The following is a 12,801-nucleotide window of genomic DNA, read 5'->3' on the forward strand; positions in this document are numbered from 1 at the left end:
TTATTTAATTTTAGCGCATACAAACACAGTATAATACTAATTTTTTTGGTAAAAAATAAAAGATGATGTTGGGTGCACTGAGTAAACAGATACCGAACATTTCACGAATGTTGACAAACTGTAGTACATTAAATTAATCATAGGTGATATCTTAAAGGATAGGTTCACCTGTTATAACATGTTACGTGTAACTCCCATATTCAAGGTGTAACTCCCATATTCAGGGTGTAACTCCCATATTCAGGGTGTAACTCCCATATTCAAGGTGTAACTCCCATATTCAGGGTGTAACTCCCATATTCAGGGTGTAACTCCCATATTCAAGGTGTAACTCCCATATTCAGGGTGTAACTCCCATATTCAGGGTGTAACTCCCATATTCAAGGTGTAACTCCCATATTCAAGGTGTAACTCCCATATTCAAGGTGTAACTCCCATATTCAGGGTGTAACTCCCATATTCAGGGTGTAACTCCCATATTCAGGGTGTAACTCCCATATTCAAGGTGTAACTCCCATATTCAAGGTGTAACTCCCATATTCAAGGTGTAACTCCCATATTCAGGGTGTTACTCCCATATTCAAGGTGTAACTCCCATATTCAGGGTGTAACTCCCATATTCAAGGTGTAACTCCCATATTCAAGGTGTAACTCCCATATTCAGGGTGTAACTCCCATATTCAGGGTGTAACTCCCATATTCAGGGTGTAACATGGTATGAAAGCACCGGCCCTCGCTCTGACAGCTAGCAGGGGATCTTCTCCTCCCCAGTAGCTGTCAAAGTTAAAAAAAAAAGTCCTGCCAGCCCGGCCGCGTCACTCATTTACAATGCTCTGTGAATTGAAAACTACAAGTCCTGATGGCCTTAGCGGTGCGGCGGGTTGGCTTGTAGTTCTCAGTGAACTACCACGGTGCTGTGGAGCAGTAATTCATTCATGCTTCCTGTCAGAATATCAGTTTCCTCGTATGGGATTTATGGGGAAGCAGATACACTGGAGATCTGCACCTGCTGATCATGGGTGCAATGTTTTACGGGCTCCTGCAAAAAAAACTGAGAGCCTAGATCTCTCCTCTAGCCAATCAAACAGAGATAGGTTTGATCAGCTGCTTTACTAGCTGCTAACAGCTAGTACACAAATAACTGAAACCGAAAATGACAAAATCCTAGTCCCTTCTGGTTTCATACGCCATTAGAGAAGATCGGGGAATGGATGTTCCTCCTTTGTCTCAATGGCCAGCAGTGTGTGTGTTATGTTTGTGAGTATATTGTGCGCTACCTTCTTCGATTTTATTAAACTTTTTTAGTGGTAATGCACAAGGTCGGTGCGCCCTTCTCTTGTCGTTTTCTTGTAGTGCTTTTTGGATACCCTTGGTCCTGAGGAGGGCAGCAAGACCGCTCCATTTGTACCAAAAACCACCTAGATCAGGACTTCCCAAACTTTTTTGGGCCGAGACCCACTTCTGAATACAGTTTTTGGGACCCATTTGCTTGTAATTGAATATTGTAAAGCACTACAGAATTTGTTGGCGCTATATAAATGCAAATAATAATAATAATAATAATGCATATTTTAAAGGGAGGGGGATGTTAAATTAAAAATATCAATTTACTACTTTTCAATTTATTAGTGAATACACTTGCCAGATGTTTTAAGTGAGGGGTCAGAAACCTTTGGCATGTGTGGCATATAAGCGGATTTGTAAGTAATCACTGATTATATTACTAATCAGCACCCTCATATAGACAGTATAAGGCAGGCAGAGGACAGAAATCAACCACCTCAGGACAGTGATCAGCAGGCTATATGGCATGAAGCCCCCGTTTGCCCTCTCCAGGGCCCAGCACACCTCACCCAGAGTCTCCATGATGAGGAGCTTTCTGCTGGTCTTGGTGCCCTGGCTCTTCTCCTTCAGATCCTCTACTGGGGTTACAGAAGCTGCCATGAACTCCTGACACCGCTGGGCCACCTGGTCCTCCTATGACACCGAAGCTGTTGTCTCTGCCCGCTATAGCTGAGAGAATCCCACCGCCAGTCTAGCCACCACCGCTGCCACCAGCAGGTCAGAGGAGCTGGCTCTGCACCCCATGAACACATCCTACATAACAGCCCACATACGTAATCACTGATGCATGTATCCTCCTCGTGGGGAATGCAGACCAGCCTCCATAAACTGCGTGGGCGGGGTCCTGAATTCATTGCGATTTGACTGTTCTGGCCCTCTGTAATTTGCGGGGGCTCGCACAGCACAATTTAAGCGGGCCTGCCGCTCTCAGTGATTTCCGGCTCAGCGCGACCCACTCAAATGCAGCTCGCGACCCACCAGTGGGTCCCGACCCAAAGTTTGGGAACTCCTGACCTAGATCATTTACCTTTCCGCACACCACTCGAGCGCAGGAGAGATACTGTTTTTTGATATTCTAATTTTGGTCAAAGCTACATAGTTTGTTTTTTTATCTACAGACACCCCTTAATTGCATTGGCGGTTAACACATAACAATGCAGGGCTTGATGACGTCAGGATCCTAGACTGCTAGAGTGTGAGTGAAAAGAGGATTTGGAGAGGAGCGGAGGATCAGGTAAGTACATTATTATTTTTATTTTTTTTTGTTCGTTTAGACCTAAACGAGCAATAACCTGTGCCGTGCAGGCACAGCCCTACTGCTAGGGATACTTTTTTAGTTGCCTAGAGTTGGGCTTTAAGCACTGAGCTCTAGACCAAAAGTATGTATTTAATCTTTGCAGCTGGGAAAGGGGGCACTGCAGTTTTGTCATTTCCCTGGAGTTACGCTTTAAATCTCATCATTGTATTCCTAAATGTATACAAGGATACAGATTGTAAGGTGAAATAAAACTGCCCTTTCACTAAATATTAGTGTCACTAAGGCTAGGTTCACACCTAGGCAGGTTGCAGGTAATGCATTTTCCTGTCCCAGTTTTTGACAGGGTTTTGATGCATTTTTGATGCGTTTTTGCATCTTTAGGAGGTGTCTAGTGTCACGTGGGAGAAACCAGCAACAAAGCACACAAATGCTTCAAAAACGCAGTCACTGCATTTTTTAAGTGTTTCTGCTGCATTTCCCTTAAACTCTATAGAACGAAAAACGCAACCTGCTGCAGACAAAAAAGTCCCTGACCTTTCCAAAAGAGGACTGTTGTGAACGTGACCCATAGGAAATCATGTTAAATGGACTGTAGTGTGTTGCTTCAAAACTGAAAGCGCACTGCAAAACACAGAAGTGCGAACGTGAGGGAGAAAAGGAGAAGTTTGAGAATTTTACATGTAGGTAGAAAAAAAAAAAACAGTAAGGAACCATTTCATGAGAAATAGATTACAGAGAATAAGAATGAGAATAAGGATATTGTCTAGTGTCACTTTGAGCATTTGTACTTGTCCCTGCAGCGTATGCCAATATTAGTAAGCTGTTTCTGGTCACCCCTATTAGGGGACAGGAGCTCTACTCGCTATTGGATTGAATGCACAGCCCCTCTTCCAGAAGCAGATTTCTCAAAGCACTGCTGCATGCATTCAGAGCCGAAAGGCTGCAGGAAGTATTGCTGGAAATAGGTCCTCTCTTTAGAAATGGTTACCCATTGTGGTACCATTTTTTTGGTGGTCTTTGGGTGGTGATGGTTGTGGGTTGGTGATCCCACCAACAACCCATTAGCATTTTTCTGTGGTGGTCTTTGGGTGGTGGTGAGTTGGGGGTCCCACCACCAACCCAGGAGCATTTTTTTTGGTGGTCTTTGGGTGATGGTGGTGGGTTGACTGTCCCACCACCAACCCAGTGGTATTCATTTTGGCGGTCTTTGGGTGGTGGTGGTGGGTTGGTGGTCCCACCACCAATCCTGTAGCATTTATTTTTGGTGGTCTTTTGGTGGTGGTGGGTTGGTGGTCTTACCACCAACCCAGTAGCATTTTTGTAAGTGGCTGCTGGGTGGGTTGAATGCACAGCCCCTCTTCCAGAAGCAGATTTCTTAAAGTACTGCTGGGGGCACTGAGAGCCTGGAGGCTGCAGGAAGTATTGCTCGAAATAGGTCCTCTTTTTAGAAATGGTTACCAATTGCACAAGGATTTATTTTTGGTGGACTTTGCGCGGTAGTGGTGGTCGGTTGGTGGTCCCATCACCAACCCAGTAGCATTTTTTTTTTTGGTGGTCTTTGGGCGGTGATGGTGGTGGGTTGGTGGTCCCACCACCAGCCCAGTAGCATTTTTTTGTGGTGGTCTTTTGGTGCTGGTGGGTTGGTGATCCTACTACCAATCCTGTAGCATCTTTTGGTGATCCTTCGGTGCTGGTGGGTTTTTTTTTTTTTTTTTTTAAGAAGCTGCTGGGACAAGTACAACTGTATTCTTCCTAGTGAATGTGCAGTTATTATTACCCTTTTGAAGTTGAAATATGAGTTTTGGCCTTGGCTATTCCAGTAACTGAAGAGGCCTTTTAACTCTCAGCTCAGCAGTTCAGTATTCGCAAATATAGTACATTCTACGGGAACAGTCATTGTCCCACCATTTTCCATCATTCGAGGAGATAGACACACAGTTTTCCTGGACGCCACCGTTCGGCTGCGTCACTAAGTGATCTTTGTACCAGTTATAATAAGAAACCCGATGCCCGTTCTCAAACAAAAACAGCCCATCCGAGCGGCGATCGTTAATGCCAATCCACACAGGCCAGTTAAAGGGGTAGAAGACGTCACGAACATATTGTGCCACAGCTGCAAATTCTTGTTGATCAATGGGCATTGCCAAGTTTCCACCGCGGCTGTAGCAATGCTTTTGTGCTGTATCGTAGTCTTCAAAATGCTGGAAAAGGAGGTAGCACTTGCGTGTGTACCTCTTGCCTTTCAAACAACCTACAAAGAAATACAAGTAGGACAATAATTATTGGCATTAGTATCAGGATAATAATATGTTATTCCATAGATCCATTCCTTTAAACAGAACTCTAAGGCTTCACTCCATTCTCACTTGCGCAACTTGTTATGCAACTTTGGACATCAAAGTTGCATGACAAGTTGTTCCAATGATACCCATTCATATACACGCGACTTAAAGTTGCAGCAACTTCAAATTAGTTCATGCACTACTTTGGTCCGACTTTTATACAACTTGAGGACCATAGACTGCAATGTTAACCCTCAGAAGTTGCATGAAAGTCATACCTGAATGTTGTATAATGCAACTCCAATATAGGTTAAACTGGATGGACTATTGTCCTTATTCAACCTTACCAAGTATGTAACTCGTGTGCTACAGTTGTCCATAATCACTGGTCAAAGCCAAAGTCGTATCCAAGTTGCACCCATCCAAAGTTGCATCAAAGTTGCTATCCAAAGTCAGTTCCACCTTGGAGTCATATTAGTGTGAATGGAGCCTTACCTGAGCTCAGTGCTGATTACAGACAACCAAAAACTTTTATATGAAAAAGTGCGGTCAGGATTGCATTAAGAAAATAAAAAACTAAAGGATTTGTTTATTAACAGTTTTACCATCCTCAGGCAGCTTGGACAGGGTGTCCACCAGGAGACAGGTCAGCCATAATTTGGAAAACCTACAGTATGACACTGCTCTGATAGGGAGGAGAATACAAGTGAATACCAATACACAAGCCATCTTTGAGTTCTAAGGCTGCTTAAAACTTATAGCAGGGGTAGGCATGCTTTGAGAGGTGGAGATCTACCTGAACATAAAAGAGATCAAAGATCACCTGGTTTTGGTACTTTTTTTTTTTTTTTTTTATAAAGAAATTAACTAGCAAGTCCTAACTAAAAAGTAGGGAAAACTTAGAAAAATATAATAAAACAAATGTCACTGTATAACATATAAACGTATTCTACCTGAAAAGTGGACATTGCCAGTCAAAAGATCAGTGAACAGTGTCAGTAGGTCAGTAAACGATGTGTGGACATTTTCTGCAGGCGGTGGTCGGTGCCAGCAGGGCAGTGGGCGGTGTCAGTAGGGCAGTGGACAGTGCCAATAGAGCAGTGGAAAGTGTCAGTCAGTAGGACAGTGTCAGTAGAGCAGTGGACGGTGTCAGTAGAGCAGTGGATAGTGTCAGTAGAGCAGTGGACAGTGCCAATAGAGCAGTGGAAAGTGTCAGTCAGTAGGACAGTGGACGGTGTCAGTAGAGCAGTGGACGGTGTCAGTAGAGCAGTGGACGGTGTCAGTAGAGCAGTAGACAGTGTCAGTAGGGCAGTGGACAGTGCCAATAGAGCAGTGGAAAGTGTCAGTCAGTAGGACAGTGGACGGTGTCAGTAGAGCAGTGGACGGTGTCAGTAGAGCAGTGGATAGTGTCAGTAGGACAGTGGACGGTGTCAGTAGGACAGTGGACGGTGTCAGTAGGGCAGTGGACGGTGTCAGTAGAGCAGTGGACGGTGTCAGTAGAGCAGTGGACAGTGTCAGTCAGTAGGGCAGTGGACAAGGTCAGCCAGTAGAGCAGTGGACTTTGTCAGTGGCAGTGGATGGTGTCAGTAGGGCAGTGGACGAAGTCAGTAGTATTTTGTTTTTGGTATTTTAATTTTTTTTTTACAAATGTATTTATTTAATTGTTTTTTAAAACTTTATTTTTTTTATTTTTTTTAGCAGCACTGTTGGGGGGCTTTGGTGAAATATCGGGGATCTAAACAGACCACTAATGTCTCACTTTTGAGACAGAGAAATTAGATTGAGAACTGTGTCCTCAATGTTCATCTATGCAGCCTCAGCTGCACAGGCTGAATAAACAGGAAGAACTTTGCACGGTCTCTTTGTTCAAATAAACGGAAGCATACTACAACAGTTTTCTATGTTTCAGTTATGAATGAATACAGTGAGCATTTGTGTCAACGGGTCTGTGGTAGTGAGCCCTTAAATATCCCCAGCTCAGGATTCCCCAGGGCGCGGAGTCTAAGCCCCAGCCTGCTTCTTCACCAGGGCCCCTGGTGGTGGGGATGGACTTGCAGCAGACTGGAACCAGGTCGCGGCCCCCAGGTAGGCCCAGCTGAGAATGTGGAGACCGCTGGCGTGTGCAGGGTAAACAGGAGACTATAAGGAGAACTAAGAGACAAGCCGAGGTCAGGACAGGCAGCAGACAAGCATAGATGGAGAAACAAAGCCGGGTCGGTACACAGGAGATCAGATACAATAGCCAAGGGAAACACGGATGGGAGCTCAGAGAACAGCAAAGTTGCTCAAGCAAGGAACAGTGCACTGAGCATGTGTGTATATATAGGGAAGCAAACAGGGAGGTGACCCAGGAAGTAATTGACAGGAACAGGATATAACCCACAGTGGAGCAGGCAACGCCCATAGGAAACAGAAGAGCTGCAGCAAGGAGGTAAGAATATACAAAACTATAGGCTAACTTGTGACAATCGGTACTGATCACTCACTGTGTTCAGTCAGAAAAGGAGAGGGTCTGTAAATTACATATTTACCTATCCCTTCCCTTGCTCTCCATCTTGAAACGATCCCTATAGCAGCCAGCAGGGGAGGAGAGGAAGGGAAGCTGGCAGCACTGCAAGGGGGAAGGAAGGGCCTGGGCAGCAGAAGGAAGCAGAGCTTAGAAAGGAGGGGCAGGGGGGACACATTTACTGGAACTGATCCCCTATTTTTTCTTCCTGTGTCTGTGACAATAGGCTTCTAACTGGTGGTGGTTTTGGAACATAGTCATTGTAATTTATAAATGTGCCATGTCTCTGCACGACAAATATTGGTCCCTGCAACAGATTCATGTACCTGCCAGAAGCAAGCACATTAATTCATTGCAAGGCGGCATGGTTGGGGACGGTACGGAGTCTGGAGTGTCCATACTGGATATTCCATCCTCAGTGTTTGTTCAGATCCTGAGCCAAATGGCATCCTTGGTTGCTAGAATGTTGTTGACTATGCAGCCAACAGTGTCTTAGCAATTAATAATGCATGCCTGGTCCCATTCATATTCCTCCATTGACCTAATGTGGTCATGGTCATATTTGAGTAATGACATTAGTTAGCACATTCAGCTGTCGGCCAGGGACTCTCTGGCAGCTGTGTAGGGTCAGGGATGCATTATCGGTTGCTAGGAAGCTGGTGGTTTTCAGTGTCCTTGCAACCTCCAATCCCTGAGCAGGAAGCTCTCGCACTCATGGCAGCTATCCAGTGCAAACATGCGTGACGTGTCTCTGTAAGCCAATTATTAGAGTTTGTCTTAATTACCACCAATTTGCTCATCTGTAAATTTACTGTAATTCTTTTTTAATTTGTTGTGGCCCGTTTTTCACCCCCCCTCCCCCCGTTCCCTTCAGATGGCATCTACAGATTTCAGATACTCACCCGTCTAGTGGATGCAGCCATGTAACGCTGAGATCCTCTCATGCCCAGCCACAGCTCTGTCCTGTACCACCATGTTCTTTCTGACGCCATTGAGAAGCCTGCCGCCTCTTCCTGTTTAAGTGGGCAGGCCTCCTGATAACGCACCAATAGGCCCGCCCCTTTTTCCTTTTCTGAATGGAAGGTTATGCCTCCTGGGATATGTGACGTGCATATCCCGGAAGGCACAGCCTAAGGCGACTGACGTGCATGGGGAGGCGGGGCCTGACATGTTTACCAAAAAAAAAAAAGGGCATTACGTAAAGAGAATGGAAGGTGGGGTGGAGTGGATGGAAGTAGTGGAAGAGAGTGAAGTTCCGCTTTAACGTGGCACAAATGAGAACCAGCTGAATCTGTTGTATGTGTTGGAAATTTTAGGCTCCATTCACACTTGTACGACTCCAAAGTTGCAGCAACTTTGACACAACTTTGGATGGGTGCAACTTGGGTACGACTTTGACTTTGACCAATAATAATGGACAACTGTTGCATTGTATAACATTCAAGTACGACTTTCATGCAACTTTTAAGGGTTAACATTAAAGCCTATGGCCCTCAAGCTGAATGAAAGTCGGACCAAAGTAGTGCATGAAGTTACTGCAACTTTAAGTCGCACATATATGAATGGTTATCATTCGAAAACATGGGGAACGACTTGTCATGCAACTTTGATGTCCAAAGTTGCATGACAAGTCCCACCAGTGTGAATTAAGCCTTAACCACTTGCCGACCGCCGCACGACTATTTACTGCGGCGGTCAGCCCCTCACAGGCAGAGCGACGTAGGTCTACGTCGCTAGCCTCTGAGGCTTCTAGGGAGTGAGCACGCGCCGTTGGAGGCGCGCTCCCGCTCGGTCATGGACCCCCCCCGCCCGGGCACTCGCGATCGTCCGTGACACCGGAAGAAAGGCAGACGGCTGATGTAAACAAAGCCGCCTGTCATTCTTCCCTGTGTAAGAATGGAGATCAGACAGTTCTACTATGTAGGACCGTTGATCTCTGTTCTTACACCAGTAGCCATGTCCAATCACAGTTAGAAGCACGCCCCTAGGACACAATTAACCCCCCCCCTCTCCAATACAGTTAACCCCTTCACTGCCAGTGTCATTTTTACAGTAACAGTGCATATGTATAGCACTGATTACTGCAGTAATGTCACTGGTAACCCCAAAAGTGTCAAAAATGTCAGTCAAGGGTCCGATCTGTCCGCCGCAATGTCGCAGTACCGCAAAAAAAATCGCAGATCGCCGCCACTACTTGTTAAAAAAAAAAAAAAACAACAAAAATGACAAATCTTTCCCTTTGTTAGTAAACGCGACAACTTTTGCGCAAACCAATCAAAATACGCTTTTTGCGATTTTTTTTTTTTTACCAAACCATATGTAGCATAAAACAAATTTTTTTTTTTTGGGAATTTCATATAAAAAAATGGGAAAAATATTGTTGTTTTTGCAACATTGACACACTTTTTTGTTTACAGCGCATGATCAAAAAATCGCACAGGTGATCAAATACCACCAAAAGAAAGGTCTGTTTGTGGGAAAAAAGGACGTCAATTTCGTTTAGGTACAGCGTCGCACGACTGCGCAATTGTCCGTTAAAGTCACGCAGTGCCGAATCGCAAAATAGGCCCTGGTCAGGAAGGGGGTAAAATCTTCCAGGGCTTAAGTGGTTAAGGAAACATGTCTAAAGCCCCATACACACGTGCAGATTATCTGCAGACTTTTGTCTGCAGACTTACCTTTTCTATGTAGTGCAAGGGCCTGCCGGATTGCATACAAATTGAAAGTGTTTAGGTTTGACCTCATATTATATGGTTTTGGTAAGTCTGCAGACAAAAGTCTGCAGATAATCTGCATGTGTGTATGGGGCATAAGTGCCTTTGTAGTTCATGACAAAATTCCTTTTAGGACTGACTTATCAGTAAATATGTTTAAAAACAACACACACAAAAGCTCTCTTGCAATTAAGAAGATTTAACGATGCTTCCATTGTTTTAATAAGTGGTAAAGAGAGGAGAACACTTTGATCAGGGTCATTGCCTAGGGTCAGATGGCCCAGTGGGCTTTGTCTACACCATTTGCTACACAGTTGCTGTCAGTTATGCATAACTGAATAATAACATTTTATTTTAGCATATAAAAGAGAGTCTCCCGTAGGAATGTGGAAAAAAAATCATAATTAAAACAAGAAATTAGCTTGATAAACAACAGCCCAACACATGTTCCTGCTTGGCATTCCTACCTTCAATCTGTCCAATCTGTCTCTGGTTCCTGAGATTCAATTCTGACACAGTGGTGATGGCATCCTCTGCTTCGCTGAGCTTATTCCGCATCTTAGAGAGACTCTGATACATCTGCGACACTTTCACATCCAGGCCATAGAACTGGACATTGAGGCGATGGATAGCGGATTCAATGCCGCTCAGTCTAGACACTGTATTCGAGAATTTAAGAAAAGCTAGCATGAGAAAAAAATATTATGTATATATTTACTCTATAGGTACTATAAATCATGTATTCCTGCACATTTTTTGCAGATAAAGCATTAGGGTCCTTTCACGCGGGCATTCTGCTTTGCTCAGTGGGGGATTGATCCGCTGATCCCCACTGAGTGGCTGGCTATGTACAGTGCATCCGGAAAGTATTCAAACCAGATCTCTGCCTCCAGAGGCGTAACTAGAACCTTCAGGGCCCTGGTGCAAGAAACCACGAAGGCCCCCCCCCCCTGGACCCCTGACCGGGGCCCTTCCGTTCAAGCCTTGGGCTCTTCCCACTGATCCTGGGGCCCTTTACTCTCTTTGCAGGGCCTTTTCACAAGTTCTGCAGCGGTCCTCCTTCCTGCCATCTTGGGGCTTCCCCACGGTGGTGGAATACCAGGGCCCAGTTGCAAATGTGACCTTTGCGATCCTGGAAGTTACCCCACTGGTGTCAGTAGTTTTTATTTTTTGGTATTTTAATTGTATTATTTTTTTATCATTTTATTTTTTTCCACTGTCACTGACTATGACTCTGTCCATTCAGAAAAGGAAGGAGCTGGTAAATTACATATTTACAGACCCCTTCCTGGTTCTCTATTGTGACACATCTCCTGCAACAGCCAGCAGGAGAGGGGAGGAAGCACAGTGTGGGGTTGGGGGGGGGGTCAGCACAGTAGGGGGGGGGGGGGACAGGGGAGTACACAGGGGCCCAGAGACAGCAGAACACAAGTGAACTGGATAGGAGGAAAAAGGAGCTACAGGAGGAAAAAGGAGGACAGTGATTTATCTACATGCTGCCCCCGCCGCCCCTCCTATCCAGGTGTACAGGGGAGCCGCACAGGCCCCCTGGAGCATGGGGCCCGGTTGCAATTGCAACCCCTGTAGTTACGCTCCATGTGTGCCTCCATACAATCCTGTCTCAGGGGTCTTCAGACAATTCCTTGGACTTCATGGCTTGGTTTGTGCTCTGACATGCACTGTTAACTGTGGGACCTTATATAGACAGGTGTGTGCCTTTCCAAATCATGTAAAATCAACTAAGCTTACCACAGGTGGACTCCAATCAATTTGTAGAAACATCTCAAGGATGATCAGTGGAAAAAGGATGCACCTGAGCTCAATTGTAAGTGTCATGGCGGAGGCTGTGAATACTTATGTACATGCAATTTTCCCTTATCGTCTTTCAGGACAGGCACTTCTGAGAGAACCTGGCTCCTCCCTTCTTAGGAAACACCGCCCCAATTTATTGGATTTAAGCCTCCCTCCAGCTGGCTGCCTCAGTTCTGGTGTTTCCTCCAGCGGGGAGACACCGTCCAAGAGGAGCCTTAGCTGAAGCCAGGAGGCTGAAGTTAGAGGGAGTCAGGTACTCTCAGAAGGCGGCCAAGAAAGACAGCACCGGGGGGGACCCGCTTACCTGTCGGCCGCAGAAAATTTTTTATCACCACAGCCTCGCTCAGCGGAGTTTCTTGGCTGGGGGGCGCGCTCACCACGCTCGGGGAGAGCGTCCGCCATGGTGCATTCCGCCCCCCGCTTGCGGCGGTGTGGAGCAGCCGGGCCGGATGACGGAGGACGTCACTTCCGGTAGGGGCGGGCACTTCCGGCGGCAAACCGCGACTTCCGGTTCCGGGTCGCGGCGGTGAGCGCGCCAGATATGAAAGGCTGGTGCGTCCTGCAAGCTGGGGGACAGCTGCCAGGTTAAGAAGAGCCACTCCAGGAAGCATGTCGGAGGCACATACCTCAGTTACCGCTCCGGGAGATAACAGCACCAGCCACCATAAGGTAAGGAGGCCTGGGGTGGTTCTCCCTTACTTCTCCCACTAGCTCCATTTTCTGTTCCCTTAGGGTTAAGGGGAGTAGGGAGGCTGAGGGTCACACTGTGGGATCTTCTTGGTGATGGTCGTCCCTAGCAACACCCTCTGGTGGGGCAAGCTGTGCAGGCTGGGGAGCATTAGGTAGTGGATTTTAAACTATGCCTTTTATATTTGAAATTACAGA

General features: G+C 46.0%; 1 protein-coding gene across 1 annotated transcript in view; it reads right to left on the minus strand.

Annotated features, from left to right (window-relative positions):
* Positions 1-4,443: 4,443 nt before the first annotated feature.
* Positions 4,444-12,801, minus strand: part of CLEC11A (C-type lectin domain containing 11A) — a 34,924-nt gene continuing 26,566 nt past the window's right edge. The window contains exons 3-4 of the mRNA XM_082273924.1: positions 10,572-10,763; positions 4,444-4,853 (exon numbers count right to left, since the gene is read on the minus strand). Of these exons, the coding sequence (XP_082130050.1) occupies positions 4,459-4,853; positions 10,572-10,763 (587 nt within the window). The 3' untranslated portion in view covers positions 4,444-4,458. The remainder of the gene's footprint in view (positions 4,854-10,571; positions 10,764-12,801) is intronic.

This window comes from Pelophylax lessonae, assembly GCF_965119305.1.
Source record: "Pelophylax lessonae genome assembly, chromosome: 12".
Taxonomy (NCBI): Eukaryota; Metazoa; Chordata; class Amphibia; order Anura; family Ranidae; genus Pelophylax; species Pelophylax lessonae.